We start from the raw sequence: 20,000 nt of genomic DNA, 5'->3' as shown, positions 1-20,000 counted from the left end.
AAAAAATGAGTATATAATACTATCCATTCACCTGGACAAGGTTCTCATTTTATATCCATATTACATGGAGTTCATGACCCAGCTTTTTAAAGTTGTGTAATTTTGTTGAAGTGTCACAAAGGATAAGTACAAGACTTCACTGTGTTGTGTTCAATACTGTCAAAATATTAAATACCTACACATCTACAAAAAACGTTTCATTCTACCATGTTTGAGGCCTTGAAAACGTCAGCATGGTTTACGAGGAAGACATAAAGATGCTACTTGAAGCAGCAATTACTGTCTGCACAGCCAGGCCGTTAACAAACCAGGTGTTAACGTGATAGCATCCAGCTTCCTATACAAGCCACCAACACCAGCCTGGACTAGAGTTATGGGATTACATTTCTATACGGAACTTTACATGTAGTGGTGTAGCAGAAGTAGTTTATATATCACATTTCTCATTGTCAACCATTAAATGAACAGCAAATTCAGCTAGTTGCATGTCATTGACAGGTTTACCTATTGGCGACTATTGTTGAGCAACACATCATTAAACAGGAAATGCATTTTGAGAAGTAAGGTTTAGGATTTTTTATTGAAATTGTGTCATAACATGTTTCCATGGCAGTATGGGGATACATACATTTCTGACTTTGAGCAATTGCGTTAACATTTTAATTCCAGACTAATCTAGGCATAACAAATTAAGTCATCCCAATACCAATCTCCATACATACAAAATAGTGATAAGCCATACATTACACTAAAAGAGTACATACAGAAACACTCGATTTCAACTCTGTAATGCAGATGGATCCTCATACATATGCCAAATACTGCTTTATAAAATACATATTTACAATAGTAATTTGTGTGAACTTGGCCTAAAACGCATAATTAGGCATCCTCCAAATTGGGCAACATTGCAAAAATGGGCAAAAAGAGGGAGAAAAAAAAGTTCCAAGTTCTACTTGCATTTCTGTCCCAACTGAACTGGATGATGAAAAACAGTTCCATTCATTTCTGTGAAAACAATGTGGCAGGTAGCCGCTACATAGCATTCGTAAGGGAGAGTTTTGCTGGATGTGCAGTGCACGGTGTCGCCAGTCTTCAGACAAAGGTGATGCGGGATCGGGCCTGGTTGATCTGCCACACATTGAGCTCCTCATATTCCTCCAGCGCCTCCTGGAACTGGGCGGGGGTAAAGCCGCGGGTCACAGACCTCTGTTCTGCATCAGCCATGCGCACGGTTCCTCCGGCCTTGGCGCCGCCACGGCCCTCGGAGGCCAGTTCTCGCAGCAGAGAGAAGATCACGTCAGCTGGGCGTTGAGCTCTGGGGTGGGGTGTAGAGACCAAGGTAATTATAGTTTTGAATTTTAATTTAAAAAAAAAATTGAACTTTTATTTTACATATTTTTCTATAATTTTGGTTTGGTTGTGATTTGTTCTTAATGTGGGTTTTCTACTTTAGTTTATTCATTTTAGTGTTAATTATTATTTGTAATATGGATCAACAATGTCAGAAAAATTGCAGATCTACAAGGTTGTCCATTTAGACATTTCGTACATTTTAAGTGGCATTTAGAAAAGTTTGAAGCGTTAATGTTGACATGCCATATAACACAGCAATAACACGGCCCCTGGCGCCTGCGTCAATGAGCATGCTACTGCCGTGTGAAAACGGCACCATTAAAACAGAGGCCCTTTATAGCTTCCTCTAAGGAATGCACACTTCTATTACTGAGGCCTGAGACGCTCATAAAAAAAGGACCCTGAATCAGACCCTCACACCTCTTCATAGTATAAACCCCTAATATACACATGGATCCGGTCAACAATGTTATAAGACATACAGGGTTTCCTGGGTTATCTGCAACACGTCAGGATTACGTGAAAAAATAAACAAAACTCGACGCTCGATTCCTAGGGCATTGGGGAAATTGAGGCACAATGCATTTCCTACGGTGCGTAATTTCTGCATCCATCTGCTTCATTCTGTGTCGTTTCGCAGCGGATTTTTCAACTTGAACAAACAAACGATGAGACTATTTTCAGGCGGATTTTCGTGAAATGGAGGTACAATTGAGACGCCGTGATTCTTCAAAAGGTTCGTGAAAACACCGGTAGGGAACGGGAGTTAGAGATTTATAACGCAGTCAATGTGTTAATAAGGACATTAAATGGTGGTACGCTTGTCGGCTGTAACAGAATCTCCTCCCCATGTCCCTACTGGGATGTCAACTTCACATTAACAATTTGAATGTTTGGGGGGGAATGGTGCCTTGTAGCTGCAAATAAGTGTCCATTTTGAGTGCTACTGTCTGCACTGACCTGGTGTTGTTTGACTTGTCTGCTTGTAGCGAATCCTTGGACATCTCCATCAGTCTCATGGCCTCGTTCACATCTTCCTTCTCCACGGTATCCATCATGCGAAGACGAGCCTGCAGAGGGGATAAAGAGGTTGGATGTAGAGGAAATGGAAGGTTAAGGTCCACCTCAGATCAGATGAAGATTAAAAAAACAGCAGTCATTCACTCAAACACATCTACGGCTGTGTAGGCCAACACTGTAGGCTGCGTTGTGCCGGCACTGTCAGACCGAGACAAGTGCAATGCCTTCTGGGAAGGTCGGCAATTGCCCAGGTCTCCGCCTCCCAACACCAGCTAGTCTCTCCATTACTCGATAAAACAAATTACACCTGGACATGTAAACATGGACTACTTGCAGTCCAGACCGTTTTGTTCTACGTTCCCACACAGAACATGGTGATTGATCCAGACATGGTCAGTTTTGCATGGGTTTGCACAGCTGCTCCTACGCACACAGGCTGACTGCCAACCCTGCAAAGCTGGCCAGGACCAGAAAAGGCCTTCACAGATATAACATCAGGATACATATCTTGTACATAGTCTCCATAACATTAGGATAAATATATTGTACATAGTCTCCCAGTTATTGTGGGAAAGCAGACTAGTGAAGGCTTTGACCATTCTAATATTATTGACAGTTTAAATTGCAGAGATTCGTTACAATTTCAGAACATCTTGCTATCCACATTTGGCAGGCCTACTGCCAACCCATTGGTCGAGAAATACCACACATCACATTTAAAAACTTAAAAAGAATTCTCTAAATGTCCATAGACTTTTCAAAGATAGTGAGAAATAATTCAAGTTGTGAACTGCAGATCTGCCATTTTTTAATTTGCGGCTTAAATGTGATTAATATAGTGTGTAAACCTCTCTTTTGGGCCTTGAGGCGATTTCTTTGCGAACCCCTCATCAGGAGCAATTATTAGACTCCAATAGCTCTCAGGCAACAGTTTAAATTCAAACAACCTTGATATAACTTCTGTGGCACTAAAAACAATACAGACATAACAGTCTTCTGTCCCCTAGTGGTCGTTTCTTGTAGCACACCGCCTGCCTGTGTGGCTCAAGTGCTGGCTTTGCAGTAGGTCTTATGACTGCTACCTGCACAAACAGCACTTTTAGCACCCAGGGGCTAGGAAGAGGGGGTCCTGACCACTTCACATGAGAAATTATGGCTCACCTTGTAATTCAGAATTTTTACCAAAAGTTTAACCACATAAACCATACTTCATTGATTGGATATAGTAGGCCCCTTACTCTTAGCTGAACACTGCCATCTACATGAGCTTGTAGATGCCATTCCCCCCCCCCCCCCCAGAATAGGTATGCTGTGATTGCCAGTTTTCATGAAATGTATCCATGATCTAAACTAAGGTGTACCGAGGGCTTGCGTCAGGCGTGTGAGAGAAGTGCTCACACTGCGGGTAGGCTGGGCATTGTCACTACCTGCACTGTAAGCACTTTAACACACACTCGACAACTGTAGAAATAGGCGCACACAGAACGCATAACCAAGAACTAGATTTTGACGACTGAATACCAATATAAAACCATTATTCTCATCCCCAGGAGGAGCATATAGTCTTGATGCAACTCTCACCAGGGCTGTGGCGAGGCGCAGAATGGAGAGCAGGGTTCGGGCCGAGGTGAAGGTGGTGTCCTTGCTGACGCGCGCTTCCTTCCTCATCTCTACGTAGGCAGCTGTGATATAGTCCGCCAGCGCCTCCGGTACCGTCGGTTGCTTCTTCTTACACAGGGAGATGTAACGCCTGCAGGGCCAAGTGGTTACAATTACATTAGATAATGTAAGACTACAAATAAGAGGCCGGTTCGTCTAAATCATGAGATTTTAAAAACTACGTTTCCATATCAGTGACCATTTCTTGTCAAGGAGCCCCAGAATGAAATTTGAATTTGGCCGCCGACCCCCATCTGAAAATATGTTGTTCCAAGGACCCCCCAGAAGCAAAGATTTGAGTTAAAAACATTCACTCTGAAAGTATATTCAAAGATTATACTTCCCCCCCCCCCCCCCTGGCAACAGTGCAGTACTATCTCTCTCCATTTATGGCACCCCTACTGGTACTAATAGTCATACTGGTGCTCATGAACTTCACATAGGCGGACACATAGGTGAACCAACACAGACATTGCTGTTCCTTGGAGTGGTTGCACCACTCAAAAAATAGCAGATCTACAAGCTCATAGCGTGGCACTCTGTGCCGCTCTACGAGCTTGTAGATCTGCTATTTTTCAACAGCTAAAGTATAACATAATCCTTAATTTAAAACTCCAAAAAGCGGTTCCCGTTCAGAATGGGATAACAAAAAAAACGAATACCCTACAAATGCCCAACTGACCTCATCACTTTCATGTCTATGGGGGTGAAGTGCATGGGCGGCTGACGGCAGTGCTGGTGGACGTAGGTGATGTGCTGCGCCAACCGAAGGTCTGCCTCGGCGTCTGGCTTGTCCTGGATCAGCCACAGCAGGTCGAAACGGGACAGCAGGGCCGCCGGCAGCTGGATGTTCTGCTCCAGACTCTTGCGGGGGTTGTAGCGGCCGTAGGCGGGGTTGGCTGCCGCCAGGATGGAGCAGCGGGCATTGAGGGACGTCATGATGCCAGCCTGGGGAGGAGAGACTTAAGACCTGAGGACAATTCTACAAAATGTCTTCTACACCTTGACAGTTTTCTGAAAAACCTATGTTTCTATGTCAGTGGTTCTCAAACATTTTCATGTCAAGGACCCCCAAAATTATATGCAATTGGCTGCCAACCCCCTCATCTCAAAATATGAGATGGGGTTGCAAGCAAAGTGTTGAGTTAAAACATTTCGCTCTGAAAGAATATATACACCGGTAGTCCAAATTTGCGTCACATTCAAGTTTTCAAAAATAGCAGATCTACAAGCTCGTAACGCGGCAATCGGTGCCATGCTATGAGCTTATAGATCTGCTATTTTTAAATAGCTAAAGCCTGACATAACATACCCCATTTTTGGCAGGAACCCCTTTTTTAAGCATTAAGTCTTAACCCAGGAACCGTTAAGAGGTGATAACATGCCATGCAGGTTTGGGGTCAGGACATGTTGAGAAGCTATATTTAAAAAGAAGTAGGCATTGGCATGTGGGACCAACGTCTATAAATTGGGTTAGACCAGTGGTTCTCAAAGTGGGGTCCAAATGCACCCTTACAGGTTCACAAATCAGTGCTCCCATTTCTGCAGCCCCAAACCTTGGCAATGGAGATCGTCTGCTGCTCCATGACTTCATGGATGGCTGTGCGGTCGGCGTCCGCCATCTTGTCAAACTCATCGATGCAGCACACCCCCTGGTCGGCCAGCACCAGGGCACCACCCTCCAGGGTCATCTCTCCGGTCACAGGGTCGCGCATCACCGCTGCCGTCAGACCGACCCCGGAAGAGCCACGGCCCGTTGTGTACTGGCCTGAGGGAAACACAGGACATGAACATTTTGAATGGCTTACGTGTTGAAATAAAAATAAGTCATTTTTGCCAAACTTGTGATTATGACTTTATTGAAAACATGCATTACACTGAGGAAGAGATTACGTTCTCAGTAGCAGAAATGAGTCAATTACTCAAAGTAGGTACTATGAGGGCAGTGCGCAGATACACCTTTGTCCATGAACTTTCTCAGGAATGAATAAAGGGAGCAGATACAGGATGTCTTACAATTTGCTTTAGAGCCATTACATCTTTGGTTGTTGCACTATGCAGTATTCTAGCGAGCCGTCTGAAACATTTACAATTCATTAACCACTTAAGTTTGATTCTCTGTGCAACACCATCATATGGCAATGTACACGCTCACAACACTGCTTGTAGGTCTGCCATTTTAAAGAAAATGTTTGGGGGGGTTTTTCACAGCATGTCACTTACTTCGGGGAGCCAGGCGGTCAATGTAGGACAGCAGCTGAGACTTTGCTACTCCTGGATCACCCATCAGACAGATGTTGATGGTTCCTAAAGGGAGAACACAACATTTTGTCAACCACTAACACATTTCTGTGTACATATACAACCTGTGGATTACATACTATATGGAATAGAATCACTGACACCTCTCTGTTAGTATGCTTCAAATAAATACAGTGTAGATAGAGCGATTTCCGCACACACAAAAAAAGTCCACTCTCCACCACATTTTGAGAGGGTAAAGGTTTGGGGGAAGCACAAAAATGAGGATGGTGGAGGGATATTATGAACCAAGGGTGGCAGGGGTGCATAACCACTACACCCTGGATAGTTAGCGCTCACCTCTGATCTTCATTCCTTTAGGGGTCTGCTTTACTCCTCCCACCAACAGCAACAGTAGTGCCTTCTTCACATCCTCATGGCCAAAGATCTCTGGAGCAATGGACCCCGCAAGCTTATCATAAAAGTTCTCCTCTGTGTTGAGGGGACATGAAGACAAACGTGGTTAGAAGAAGCAGATAAGTTGTTGGCGCTTTTGCGGCAATAGTCAATCCCCACCCCCCCCCAAAGGTCGGTGCTCTGCTGCAGCACCTAAAACCCTTCCGCTAAGCCAGCTCTGCGCACGCCTCAGCATCAGCAGACACTTGCCTCTGATCTGACTCAGCTCTTCCTCTGTGAGGTCTGTGGTTCCCAACTCGTCATCCTCGGTCTTGTTCATGAGGGTTATGCTGTGGGCCTCCAGGTATGTCTCTGAAAGAAGACCCTGGAGAGGATACAAATAGACACCATTAGAACCTCATGCAGTGTGCTTATGTATGTCATGACTGTTACGAATTGAAAATAGTTCTCCTCCGCTCCCAAATTGACATCCGAATACATACTGTGAGCAGCTAAGGACTGAATCAGCGTCTCAAGCTATGGCTCCATTAAACATGACCATACATCATCTTTTGCTAATCACAATCTAAATTATACCAACAATAAAAAGCAAAGCAATTATTTTCTTGACTCCATAAGATGCATGCGCTTCCTGGGATTCAAACGCAGGCCTCCCACTACGAAATGTCTACCACTGAGCTAAGGCCACTTGGTATGGGCCGGGGAGATGCTGAGCTTTTAGCTACACAATACCAGGTTTCAGACCACCTCCAACCACTGCAGGTGTGTTGCGTAGAGTATTTTACCTGGGTGGCCTGCTTGAAGCCTGTACGTAGCAGAGGGAGGAAAACTCCTGCGATGCTGACATGGTCACCTGGTTGGGTGTGCCTTGTGTTCTCACCCCGCACGTATACTGTCATGCTCCTTGGAATGTTCCCAACGGGCACCTGGTCACTCTGTACATGACACATGGAAAGAGGGTTTGGGGGGGGGGGTTGGGATGTAAGGAAACGGTGTTCCAACTGTGACATGACTCAAAATTTGTTGTCAATGATTTTGGGGCAATCTCCTCACTCTAACATGGTGCATAATTATTGGTAAATCACATTCCTGAATGACAGGACTGCTAAAAATGTTTTCACACCACAAGAATGCGATTTACCAATAGTTACGCACCATGTTAAAGCAGATACAGTATGTGCCCTACATAAAGCCCAATTAATTTCCTTACATGCTCTTGTATGCGAACTTCCTGGAACTTGACGAACTTTGAGCCGCGGGTCTGGATGTAGAGGCGACCTCCCGACTTGTTGGTGACACACTCCTGGCTGGGACACATGATCAGCGGCATGAAGGTAGGGGACTGGATCTGATGGACAGGAGGGTATTATTAACCAGTGGTCAAGCAGTGAGGACAGTGGTTCTCAAACCGTTATAAAATTGTATGACAGTGAAGAAAATAAGTAAATTAAGCAAACTTACTGGCTGGTAGGTCTCTGCACCACACTGATCACAGGTGTATGTTGCAACGGCCATCATGGGTTTGACCTCAGAGGCTCGGGTCACAATTCCCCTCACCGTCACCAGCTGACCGATGCTGTCAGCACGAACGTCACGCACCACCTTGGGCTTGGACGTGCTGGGGGGTTTGAAGTACAGCTCACTGTGGAGATTGGAGACAGTCTCCATATGAAAACCAGTCTAGATTTGGATAAATGAGCCATTTCATCAGTAAAGACCACAGTGGCCAAAAAGTACAATTCTTAACGATAGCATGTTTTTTATATTGCTGGTTGTGATCACTACTGTGTCCTTGCTGGAGAGTGACAGACTACTAGTGTTCCAATACAATGGCGTCCGATTTTGACTTGAATTCTGCCCCATCTGGACTGCGTCTGCAGGCAATGTCTCACAACACTGAAATTATTCTGATCCAACTTACAATCTCCTCATGAGCTCAGGTGGGTACTGGTTGCGAGGATCGCGTGTGTCTGCAGGGTCACGACCTCTCTGCTCCATCATGAGCCGATGTTCAATGTACACATCCAGCGAATCCTTCGCTACCACCTGGAGCAGAGGATAGAAGTGTTCATCTCAGACAACAACAAATATATCTCAGAATGGACCCTTTCTGAGATCACACATAAAGTACGAAAATAAGGATCTTAAGTACATTGCAGTGCCAAATGTCCTCGAGTAAGACACCCAAACCGCTACGGGCTCACTCCGTGTTAAGTGCAGTATTGTTTGTCGACTAACCTATGACAAACAATGTTTGTCGACTAACTTTTCACTGACTAAAACTAAGCTACGATGACTAAATATACTGACAATTTTGTCAACAAATAAAAACAGTCATGGGGGGACTAGGGGAGAAGAGATCCAGTAAAACTAAAAGACAAGTCATTATGTTTCTAAATGACTTCTAAATTATCTACAAGCTCACAACGCATCGTACTGCAACACGTTTTGTACGCAAGGTGTTTAGTAATGTTAGGCTGTACTGGGTTCAGTGTGGTTGAACTGGATATGGTTCTATAACCAGTTGTTGGCTGTAGGCTACTAGCCTGGTAAACCAACCCCCCTGGAAGTAGGCTACTGTACGGGGATCTGATGGTTGAGTGTTGTCTTGTTAGGCTTTACTGGGTTCAGTTGTTTCAACTGTACATTGGTCTTGTTGTACTGTACTGTGAGCTGTTTACAAATTATGGTTCCAAATAAATATGCAGATTCAATCAAAACATGTATTCCTTACAATTGTTCAAAAGGATGAGAAAATGATATGTGAAATATGTTTGATTAGATGGAAACATATCGGCTGACAAAAAAGTAAAGGGATAAAATAATTCAGACTAAAATGTCAGTTTGTTGACTAAAAGTAGAAAAATCACACCCATGTGAACTGAGTGGTGCAACTCCCCCCCCCCCCCCGCCCTCCTCCTCCTCCTCCTCCTCTCTCTCTCTCATTAGCAGGCAACAGAGCAGCACTATCTCTCCGTTTCTGGCACAGCGCCCCTACTGGTACTAATAGGCATATACTCGTGCTCATGGCCACATAGGTAGACACGGACATTGCTGGTTGTAGGAGTGGTTGCACCACTCAATAAAAGGATGAGTTCCACTAAATATGATAAAAACTAACAGTGATTGAAAGTTGAAATTGGACTAAGACTAAATTGAAAAATAACAATTGTTTTTGCTATTGCGAAGTGTACTGGAGAAGAGCTCAAGCCATGGTTAAAATGTACTCAAAATGCAAGATGTATACCATGGCTTACATCTTTTTCACGGTATTCAGGCAGCAGTTCGTGGATGGCGTCCGCGAAAAGGCCCACGTAGCGTGTGGTATTCTCACAGATGCTCATCACCAGCTCTGGGTCCTCCACTTCCACATCATCAAGGTCCACCTGCACGGACACTTGCTCCCTGTGGGCCAAAGCCACCTGCACACAGATAAACACAAGGGACAATAGACCATTACGTACTTACATGTTGTAAACCCTCGAGCAATGATGTCTTTGCATGGCACAAGAAAAAATGCTTGTGCATAGAATTAACTTAAACATATTTGTTCAAATAAATGTTTACAGTTGTGTTGAAATGAAAAAGGTCAGTGTGTGGGATACACAGCATCCCACACAAGCATCTCCGCTAGAGGACACTTTGTTCTAATGCCACAGAATGCCCATGGTGTTAATTATTCTATCCTACCACCCACCTTCCTCAATGAGGAGTGCACACACACACAGGTGTTATCAATCTCAACGTGGTGAAAGATGATCACTTCAGAATGGATTGGAAATTTGGAACAACAAACCTGTGCTGTCGCTGACGTGAACTAATAGGCAACAGTTACAGCGACTAAGCAGTGTATGCAGCGGCTGGGCCATCATCATCATTGGGTTCATGTACAGTTTTAGGCATTCAAATTTCTCTTCTGATACATGCCAGTGCCACCGATTGCCTCTTTGTTACTATAAATAGTGTTGTACCAGTATCGGTATTTGTTCTATATGTTAAATTCGCTGTTTTTGCAAACTTAGGGAAGCTGGAAGTACATTCACTAAAAAACCCTGGGACATTCAAGGGGCCAGCTAGGCACTCCAATGTTGAAGCGCTGATTTTGGAGGTCAAATGCGGAAATGCGCCCAAAAAAGGCGGAAATAGACAGTCCCTCCAGCAGCTTCAAAACAACACTGAGCAACTTCCACTGACATGAATAGCGGATGGGGCGGAGCTTCGCGCCAGTTCAGTCTCTATCCTTTTAAAGGTATATTCAGTGATTTCACTCAAAAAACCTTAGGTTTCGTTTTTGGCTGTGGGACCCAGCCTTTCGTCCAATCAGGATAGAGAGTCAAAAACGAAACCTACGGTTTTTTGACCCCCAGGGGTTAACTGGGGACAGGGAGGAACTCCTTATATGGCCAGCACACTCTATAGTAGGGAGGATTATCACAACAAAACAAAAAAATAAGTGATATTTGAATTAAGTGAAATCACTGAATATACCTTTAATACTCTATGGGGACATCCCAAGCTCTTCTCCCTTCTGGCTCCAAAAATATGGAATGCACTTACCATTGCAATCAGAACAGCAGACTCACTCCCAATCATCCACCCTAGTCTGAAAACCCACCTCGCCCTAGCCTCGACAACTTTATAGGCGTATGCAAAGGCTCAACTTAATAAGTAATTTAAATAGCATTTTATGTAGACATAGCACATAGCAACCCTATAGTGTATACGCATAGTTTCGCATTATATAGATATTCCACCGTTAGACGAATGTTAGGTTCTTAGCTTGCGTATGATTGACCATTTGTAATGCATTACCCTGTGTTGTTCTTGCTTACTGTAACGCTCTGAATTAAGAGCGTCTGCTAAATGCCTGAATTGTAATATTAGCATACCAACAGCCACACAGCTCACCCCAGTAAACTCAACCAAGATCTGTATAAATAAGTACAGGCCAGAGTCACTCTTATGTTAAATCTAAAATATAAATGTAATTTCAGTCAGCAGCAGAAAGCAAAGATTCCAGACAGAGCATTCCAAATATAGGCATGTGCTTTTGAAATTGAATCCTAGACATTTATAATATATCTAGGCCAACATTGTACCAAGTACATAAAGTAGGCTACACAGTATGTAAAAGTGAAACTAGAAACTTTCCAGTTCCATTCTGCTACCCGTACAGTGGCTGTATCAGCAGGTGCATTTCATAATTAATCTTAATTTAGTGTTTATATAGATAAAGAGATGAGTCCCACAATTATACGCACCAGCTGAGCTCCATATTTGAACACTTTCTTCCCATTGTCATCCTCTGAATAAAACTCCTGCAGGAACTGTTTGCACTTTTCTGAAAGTAAGAAAGAAAAAGTCAGCGTCACAGGAGCAAAAAAGTGTGCACAGATATGGTGGATAGACTTTCTGGACTGATAATTACAAAGATTAATATTTGTTTATCCATTGCACATTCCATGTTTTGAGTCAGTGTATTATAATTATTCGCCAACATTTTTCTTTCACCATCCACCATACCCGGTTGTTTTCCATTTATTATTTCTCACTATCATTTAATATTTTAGATGGCAACGTCAAAACGCCCCCTCAGTTTCAAAGTAATCATTTCAAGTCAACAGATTCAAGAAAAACAACCACCGCTCGTGGGCCTACACACGGAGAGCTCATTTGTTGTCCTACGACGACCCCCTTTGTTGAGTAACATGGCATCCTGTAATCTCGATGAGTCACTATTCCGTACGCAGTAAAACTACATGCGAGCGGACACATTGGGCGCGCCAATATTTCATCTGCGCACATATTTTATTTACTACCGAAAATATGGACAAATACTAATCAACAGATGTGTGTCCATAGGGCAAAACAATGTAAACATCACAACAGGCGCGCTCAGTTCAGTGTCCATTTTTAGGGGAAAAAATATCCCCCCCCACTTCTCGGAAGAACCACCACCAAACTACGACTAATAATTAATTCAAACGTACCAGAAACTAAGCGAACCATGCGTACAACGATGAACGCACTCAACTTACTTGGAAACGATGGTAAAAAACGTCCATCTGCGGTAGATTATTTCTATGATCTAGGATGTTTTTGTAAACAAAGCAGCACATGGCTTTTGTGCCTAGTCACTCCGGGAAACCCTCCGCGATCCCTGCGCTCGTAAAATAGTCCCGATTGTTATCTCCACACACACCACGAACCAGACAGATGCCGTTAAACCAACACACATTTACAATGCAACCCCGCGGCAACTAAATACGTATATAGTGCTACCAAATACCCAGAGTGTATGCATGTAACATTTGCAAGGATTCACAAAGTAACACTATTGTGTTGTTCAGCGAGTTAATGCTATAAACTAAAATAATGATGGAATCCCTGGGCAACCCCCTGCAGGTTTAGTGGTAGTTTTACTTGGAATAGTTGTATGATCCCTTCCTTAATTCTGTTGCCCATTTTTCGTAGATGGCAAATTATGTTAACATCCGTTCTTGTCATTTAGATTAGTTTTCCTCTATTAAAATATGCTAAGAATGTCAGTGTTTAGACCGATGTTTCCCTGGTTTCTTACATCGAAGTTGTATTTGCACTTTATTATGGCCATTCAGCCCGTCGTTTGTGTCTAGGGACTAATGTCGCTCTCGCGCCCTGGATAGGAGCATCTGCTTAATGCTAATAATGCCCAACTTGTAATGCAATGCGACTCCCAGGCCAGAGTGAAGCTAACAGCTAACATAAACGAGCAGTGCGGGTATATCTAGGGGCCATGTGCACACTGGCGCCTTCTCCTTTGTTTGACGAGTTCCATCCGGGTCACTCCGTCAGTCACAGAGACAGAGGAGAGCCCGCAATCAGCATGCATTGCATGGCGACTAGTTTCACATAATAAAGTGAAGTGACTTCCCCCTTCAAACTATAAAACAACGTTTATTTACGGGTGCTGTGCATCTATTAGCGTGTCCTATGTGGTTTTGAGTAAACGTCTACATAACTTAAAAGGGAAGAGAGGAACAGCATCAATGCATAATGTTGAGATCACACACGGTTAGTTTCTTTACGGACATGTTACATGTAAAATCCCCCTCCCTTTGAACGTTATCGCGTTTAAACTTTAACAAACGCCATTTGTTCATACGTTGATGGTCTAAAAGGCTCGGTTAAAGTTAGTGGCATTCATTCTTCGCTACTAGTCCAGCTCCAGGCTCCTCCAGCCTGTTGCTTGCCATGCAGCAGCAGCGGCTAGTCATGGAATTTAAAGTAGACTCACTCGACATTACCTTTTTCTGCTGGATAATCCTTGGGAGCCATGCTGCGTGCAGAATGATGTTGACACAACAACGGTTCAGAATCCCGACTCCCGACTGACTCTTTTCTACGAGATCTAAAATACACGTCTTTTTTCCCTTCACAAACACTACCGAATAGTATTATTCTTCTCTCACTCACTCCAAACTTTAAGGTCTCCCGGACGTTGTGCAAAAACTGGCGCGAGTCTGACGTTCTGCGCCGCCAATCAAAGCGAGTCTTTCAGCTCCTGGGGGTGTGGCTTTGGTATGGCGCGAAGGTTGCGTCAAAAGCATAGTCACGTGACTTAACAAACTTCTGCCTTGTTTATGAGGAGTGGCGCGAAAAGGAGTAGGGGATTGGAGTTTATTATATCACACACACTCTCAACAAAAATGAAAGCCTGGTACCGAGGCTACACCTTAGAGTATATAAATATATATACTCTATGGGCTACACACACTCTGACACAGACAGAACCAACCTACCTGAACAATGTGGACCCTGTTGTAAACAAGTGTAATGCTTAATTGGGTCGTCCACTCACAGTTGACAGTCTTTGTATTGAGTTTGTGCTTAAAATGTACTGTAAATTCTACAAACTGTTAATAAATATTTCAATCAATCAATCAAAAGTCACTTAGGCACTAGTAGGCAGTATTGAGTATATACACCAGTGTTTTTATCATGTCATGGAAGGAGTGGACCCCCCAAAACAATAATGTATTTTGATTGTATCTGACCCCATCTGAAAATATTTTGTGCTACTGTATATGGACCTCTCCATACAAGATGTGGGGTGTTAAAATATTAAAACAAAAATAGTCCAGATTTTTTCAATCTTTCCGTGATTTCAAGATCTATAAGCGACACCACTTTAAGAACCACTGTTCTACGCATTAACTTGAGCACATCAAAGTTGAATTGTGTATTTCGTTCATAAGACCATGGCTGTGTTTTGTGAAAGTTATAATAAGGCATAGCCTACTTGATGATTCCTTCAATGATTGGAGTCAAAGTGTCTTTTGCAAGAGAAGTCAAACAAATGCTGCAATGCAAGTTACACATGGACAATTAAGTGAGTGGTCACTTAAAACAAGGCTCCAGTCAGACTTCCCAAAACAGTTCAGGCTACTACTTGGCCTCACTCCCTGAACCCACCTCACCCCTGCCCACTTTGACAGGCTGGAATGGCTTAGGGTTGATGACAGAGTACAGCATCTTGCAATGGGTCTGGTCCACAAGATTCGCTACACCACCAAGATACCCATGTATGATCACTATGATGTACATGTACAGTACCTGTCTAAATACTTCCTTAATGAAGTCCACAACTGCAACAAACCATGTGCAACTCAGATTCGGCACAAACAAGGGACTAAATTAATTTCGCTCCTATGCCACCAAAATGTGGAACGCTCTACCAACAGTCATTAAGACATGCAAATCCCTTGACTCCTTCAAAACCTCTCTCAAAGGGCACCTACGGACGGCTGCAATTCGAAACTGGCCCCCGTAAAATCGGAATCTTTTTTACCTCCTTTTATGATGATTTCCTGTTTTTGGCTAGAAGTGTATATCTCTAAATGTTCTGATGAATTGAAAATGGTGGACCCTATTGTAAACAAGTGTAATACTTTATAGTGTCGTCCACAGTTGTGCTTGAAATGTACTGTAAGTCTGCGAAATGATAATAAATACTTCAATCAATAAATCAATCACTCTATTTAACGGAGAGGAAATCCATACCTCAACCAGTGGCCCTCCTGTGTTTAGGCTCCATAGGGCCAACTGCCAAGTATCCCTAGATGTGGAGGCTTTATGTTTATGTTTATTTATTTGATATGGAATTTTCACCACCTGCCCACAGGAGACTTATAGAAAAATACAGTAACACTTTAAAAAACCCAAGTACAAAAAAGGAATACATAGGCCTACTAATAATATTTACCTTTCATATTAGGAGCTATGCTACATTCTGACAGATGGCCAGGAGAGGGCAGCCTTGGAGCATGCAGCTGCATTAAGACTCGCTATGGCAAGATACAAAGCAGGGGAAAACTTTTGGTTTAGCAATGTCCATCTGCTAAGTGGAATTAAGAAAGGGGGAATTGAGCATTATGTATAATTGTGCATTTTTCAGAGTGGACTTGGGACAACACAAATTCAGTCACTTCTGGATTTGTCAATAAGGAAAGCTAGCACACTTGGATAACTTGTCAACTAGATGCCCAAATTTACAAGTAGGTCTACCGGTATTATTAATAATTTCTACTTCTGTTTATTTCACCCACTGTTCTTCTGACTCATTTGTTAGTGCCTGGTTCTCAATCTCCTCCTCTTCTTACCATTCATTCTCTCACTGCCCAGTACGACCCACACACCTTTTTAACTTTTTGTTTTAGGTTTTGTTTGGCATCTGTTTATTTCCCCACTGAGTACAGTAGAAGGCTGGTTTCCATTTTCAAGGGTTCTAGTATAGAAGAGCAGTGGTATGGGGTCCCAAAATGATTTTCGGGGGTCTTCAGATGACTTGCTTAACTCAACAAACAAACCAACTTACAGCATACAGTATGTGGACACAGGGTGTCTGCACATTCATTACTTTTAGAGAATAGAGAATAGACTTTATTTGCCATTTGCACAAGTGCATAGGAAATCTTGGAGCCGGAGGTCAGCATTAAAAAAGAGAGGGACAGGTGAGAAAAGAAACAGAACATACAATCCTGGAATAAATAAGTGCTTCATAGTCTATACCTAAAAACATAATAATAATCTGCCTAAAAACAGTGCATAATTCAATTCAATTCATCTTTCTTGATTCAGTTCATATTATTGATTTCCGTCCCTAATGTCGCCGGCTACTAGTCGCACAGTAGAGGGAAAACACTGTTGGAGAAGCGTGTTGTGTGGGTGGAGATGCTCTCTGGACGGTGGTGTCTCAAGTTGTGTCCTGAGTCCCTCCACACGAACAGAGAGTGAGCAGGATGGTGTGGATCCTTAAGGATGCTCTGTGCTTTTTTTTTTTCTTTAATTTCTTTATCCCACGATTTTGTAACCCAGTTTTCTTTTCACCCAGTGCCAATTATCTAATGTAATCCTGGGCGCTACACTTCCTCTGCCAACCTGGGGGGGCAGCGGACTGACCTCATGCCTCCTTCTATGCATGAGGAGTCCAAGCTGCTTCTTTTCACCTGACAGAGGGGAATTTCCCCAGCCGGACGTAGCGCGTGGAAGGGACACGTTATTCCGACCAGTTCCTTTCCCCTCCATCAGGCGCCCCGGCTGGAGGTAGTTTTAGAGACCAGGATTACGGCATGTTTTTGTGAGGGTATCTACCCAAAGGGACACGGGGAGAACATGCAAACTCCACACAGAAGGGCCCTATCGCCAACCCCCGCCTCGGGTATGGGCACTGATGACGCGGAGGAGGGAACACGCCGCCAGCACCCACAGCGTCCCCAACGGGAATCGAACCCAGGACCTTCTAGCTGTGAGGCGACAGCACTACCAACTGTGCCACCGTGCCCCCCTCTGTGCTTTTGGCCCTTACTGCATGAAAAGTAACAAACAAACTATCGTTGGTCAAATGGTCAAATATTACATTAAGAAAAGGCGAATGTTTTGAAAATAGCGAGGCGTTGTGAGCTTGTAGATCGGCTATTTTCACTATATTTATCTGTGCTTTTCAGGCCTCAAATAATGATATTTGAGCGGGGGATCCCCCATATTTGAGCTTGGGCATGACATCTCCACCTTGTCATAATGTTTGAAGACGTCTAACGGTGCTGAGGCCCAGCAGGTCAGCACGCCAGAGTATCAGTTTGCAGTAGCCGAGCAGCTACTACTCTATCTATACATTTGCAGTGGACAGCTGCTAGCTTCACTTCCTCCACCTCATGGAGAGGATAGAAAGGGTGCGAGTGAATCATTGGAGAACTGCAGATTGGACTGCAGTTTTCCTGACAGAGAGAAATTGTAGACTTTGTTTAAATATTGTATGAGTCAACATACTGGTCAATACATTTGGTGATGAACAGTAGCCCTACTGCGGATGTAAGCATAGTCACCTGAAGGGGGAAAAGATGGACAGTGAGAGAGATGTTTTAAGCAACAGACGAGCTATAGAGGAAATTATAAGCTTTGATAAAGATATGCCTAGAATTACATTTCCATTTGTAGCAACTGCCAGTACACAAGTTAATGATGATTTATTTTAATAGCAACATTTAAAAGTACATGTTCTATTATTTCATATTTCTAATTAACGCCATCTGTCAAGGGTAAGGTCCTATAAATTCTGTGCTGTCTATTGTGTGATTTTGTTATTATTTGGGGGGTTTTAAACACTATGTTTATGATTTGATATATTTTGAGTGACATGGGTCTGGAGTTGGACTGACGCCCATAAAGTAGGCGTCGGTTACCGGCCTGCAGGTAGACGGAGAGAGACAGACAAACAAACAGGGAGTCTACGAGGGACCTGGACACGTTTGTTCTCTAAACATCTCTACTAAAGAAAGCTATAGCTACACGAACGATAACGCTCACGGTGGGGAGAGGCGCGAGACGTTCTGCAACCGGTGAGATCGTTCGTCTTTTATTTATTTATTTCAACGTCCCGCGAGGATCCGAGGGTTTTCTTCCTCTTCGTTTGGAGTAGCAGATACCTGGATTACGTTCGCTACGGGGATGGATTAAGTTATTTTTATCACCTTTACTTTACTTTGGAGGGAGTTTTACGTTGTGAAAGGAACTCTGGGGGCAACAGACTTTGGTTGTAAACATCCACGGAACAATAAGAAACAATAAGAACGGGCGTGCGTGTGTGAGACACGGACACTTTATTTCATTAATTTACTCATTCACTTCATTCAACTCTGTATAACTGTTGCTTTGAACTACAGATAAAAGGTTGACGTGAGCTTTGCTTCTGACTGTTTTATGCTTGCTTATTTGGGCTATTTCATTACATTCCACTTTATCAGTTGTGTCCTAAGAGGAGATCATTCACAACCCGTGATTTAAATAATTAGTAGCAGTGATAGAATTATCTGACCGTTACATATGGTGGCCCATACGGGGATGATTTAAATTGATTCTGTTTTGGTTTGTTTTTGTATTGATGGCCTGCAGTATGGCAGCAACAAAAGTGAAGACAGTCAAGTTCAGTGCTACTCATTTAATTTCCTCTATTCATGATGAAATGTCAACTTTGATGCAAGAGTTGTATATAGAGGATGAGAATCAAAGTACACTACATGGTAAAGCACCTGTTGAAAATTATGATGATGATGATGATGATGATGAAATTGGAGATTTTGAGGCTCTGTGTTGCGAGCTTAAGAGGGAAGTGAAGGTTCTGAAGGCCGAAAACGGGGAAGTTAAAGGAGAATTAAATTCTCTGAGGGAACAGGTGGTTAAATTGGAAACTGATTTCAGAGATTCTGTAAATAGTGCAGTAAACAGGGAAATCCACTTGAGGCAGTCTTTTGATGCTGCTATAACCACGCTGAGAGCAGACATACGTACGCTGGAAAGGGAAACTGTGAACTGTATGTTGCGAAGGGATGACAGTTGGAGGAAAGAGCTAGCTAGCTTGAAACCCACTAGCACGCCCCTGACAACCAGTCCCGCAGCCGTGTCCACTGATGTCAGCCTCATGCCCTTTGCGCCCGGCCGTCTGCCTGGTGCACATTCACTCTCCTCTCCGGCTCTCCTCTTCCACGGGGGTTGAGGCGTATTGGAGGGTAATCCCTCCTGGACGCTATTGGCGAAACACCTAAGTTAAGGGGTCCCCCCCATGTAGCCCACCCTGACCACTACTCATTGGTCAGGGGCATTACAGTCACATCTAGCTTGGTGACTCCCTCAATGACCCCATGAGGTCAAAGGGAATTACATATGTATTCCATGTGAATAACACAGTTATGCAGTGTGATGTGTTGTGAGCTTGCAGATCACTTGTTTGGTGTAGATTCATTTTCAAATTGGCATGTGTACGGAAAGGAAAT

At 43.4% G+C, this 20,000-nt stretch overlaps 1 protein-coding gene across 1 annotated transcript; it reads right to left on the bottom strand.

Moving 5' to 3' along the window:
• Positions 1-561: 561 nt before the first annotated feature.
• On the bottom strand, positions 562-14,155 carry mcm7 (minichromosome maintenance complex component 7). The gene is made up of 15 exons (XM_083785179.1): positions 13,980-14,155; positions 11,955-12,034; positions 9,951-10,115; positions 8,615-8,739; positions 8,155-8,335; positions 7,904-8,041; positions 7,479-7,628; positions 6,943-7,057; positions 6,637-6,768; positions 6,259-6,342; positions 5,592-5,803; positions 4,718-4,983; positions 3,958-4,126; positions 2,317-2,426; positions 562-1,318 (listed from the first exon to the last, which is right to left on the bottom strand). Exons 1-15 carry the CDS (start codon positions 14,008-14,010, stop codon positions 1,096-1,098), a joined length of 2,181 nt encoding a protein of 726 aa, XP_083641305.1. The 5' UTR covers positions 14,011-14,155; the 3' UTR covers positions 562-1,095.
• Positions 14,156-20,000: the final 5,845 nt, after the last annotated feature.

Source organism: Protomyctophum parallelum (genome assembly GCF_964188405.1).
Source record: "Protomyctophum parallelum genome assembly, chromosome: 16".
Lineage (NCBI taxonomy): Eukaryota > Metazoa > Chordata > Actinopteri > Myctophiformes > Myctophidae > Protomyctophum > Protomyctophum parallelum.
This window is presented reverse-complemented; position numbering and strand designations above follow the sequence as displayed.

Bases quoted from the DNA above. Each gene is read 5' to 3' on its own strand.
- mcm7 (XM_083785179.1), bottom strand. From the start codon at position 14,010: ATGGCTCCCAAGGATTATCCAGCAGAAAAAG. The intron at 8,042-8,154 runs GTAAGTTTGCTT...CCTGTCCATCAG, and splicing joins GTGCAGAGACCTACCAGCCA to ATCCAGTCCCCTACCTTCAT. The intron at 4,127-4,717 runs GTCAGTTGGGCA...TTGGCCCTGCAG, and splicing joins ATAGACATGAAAGTGATGAG to GCGTTACATCTCCCTGTGTA.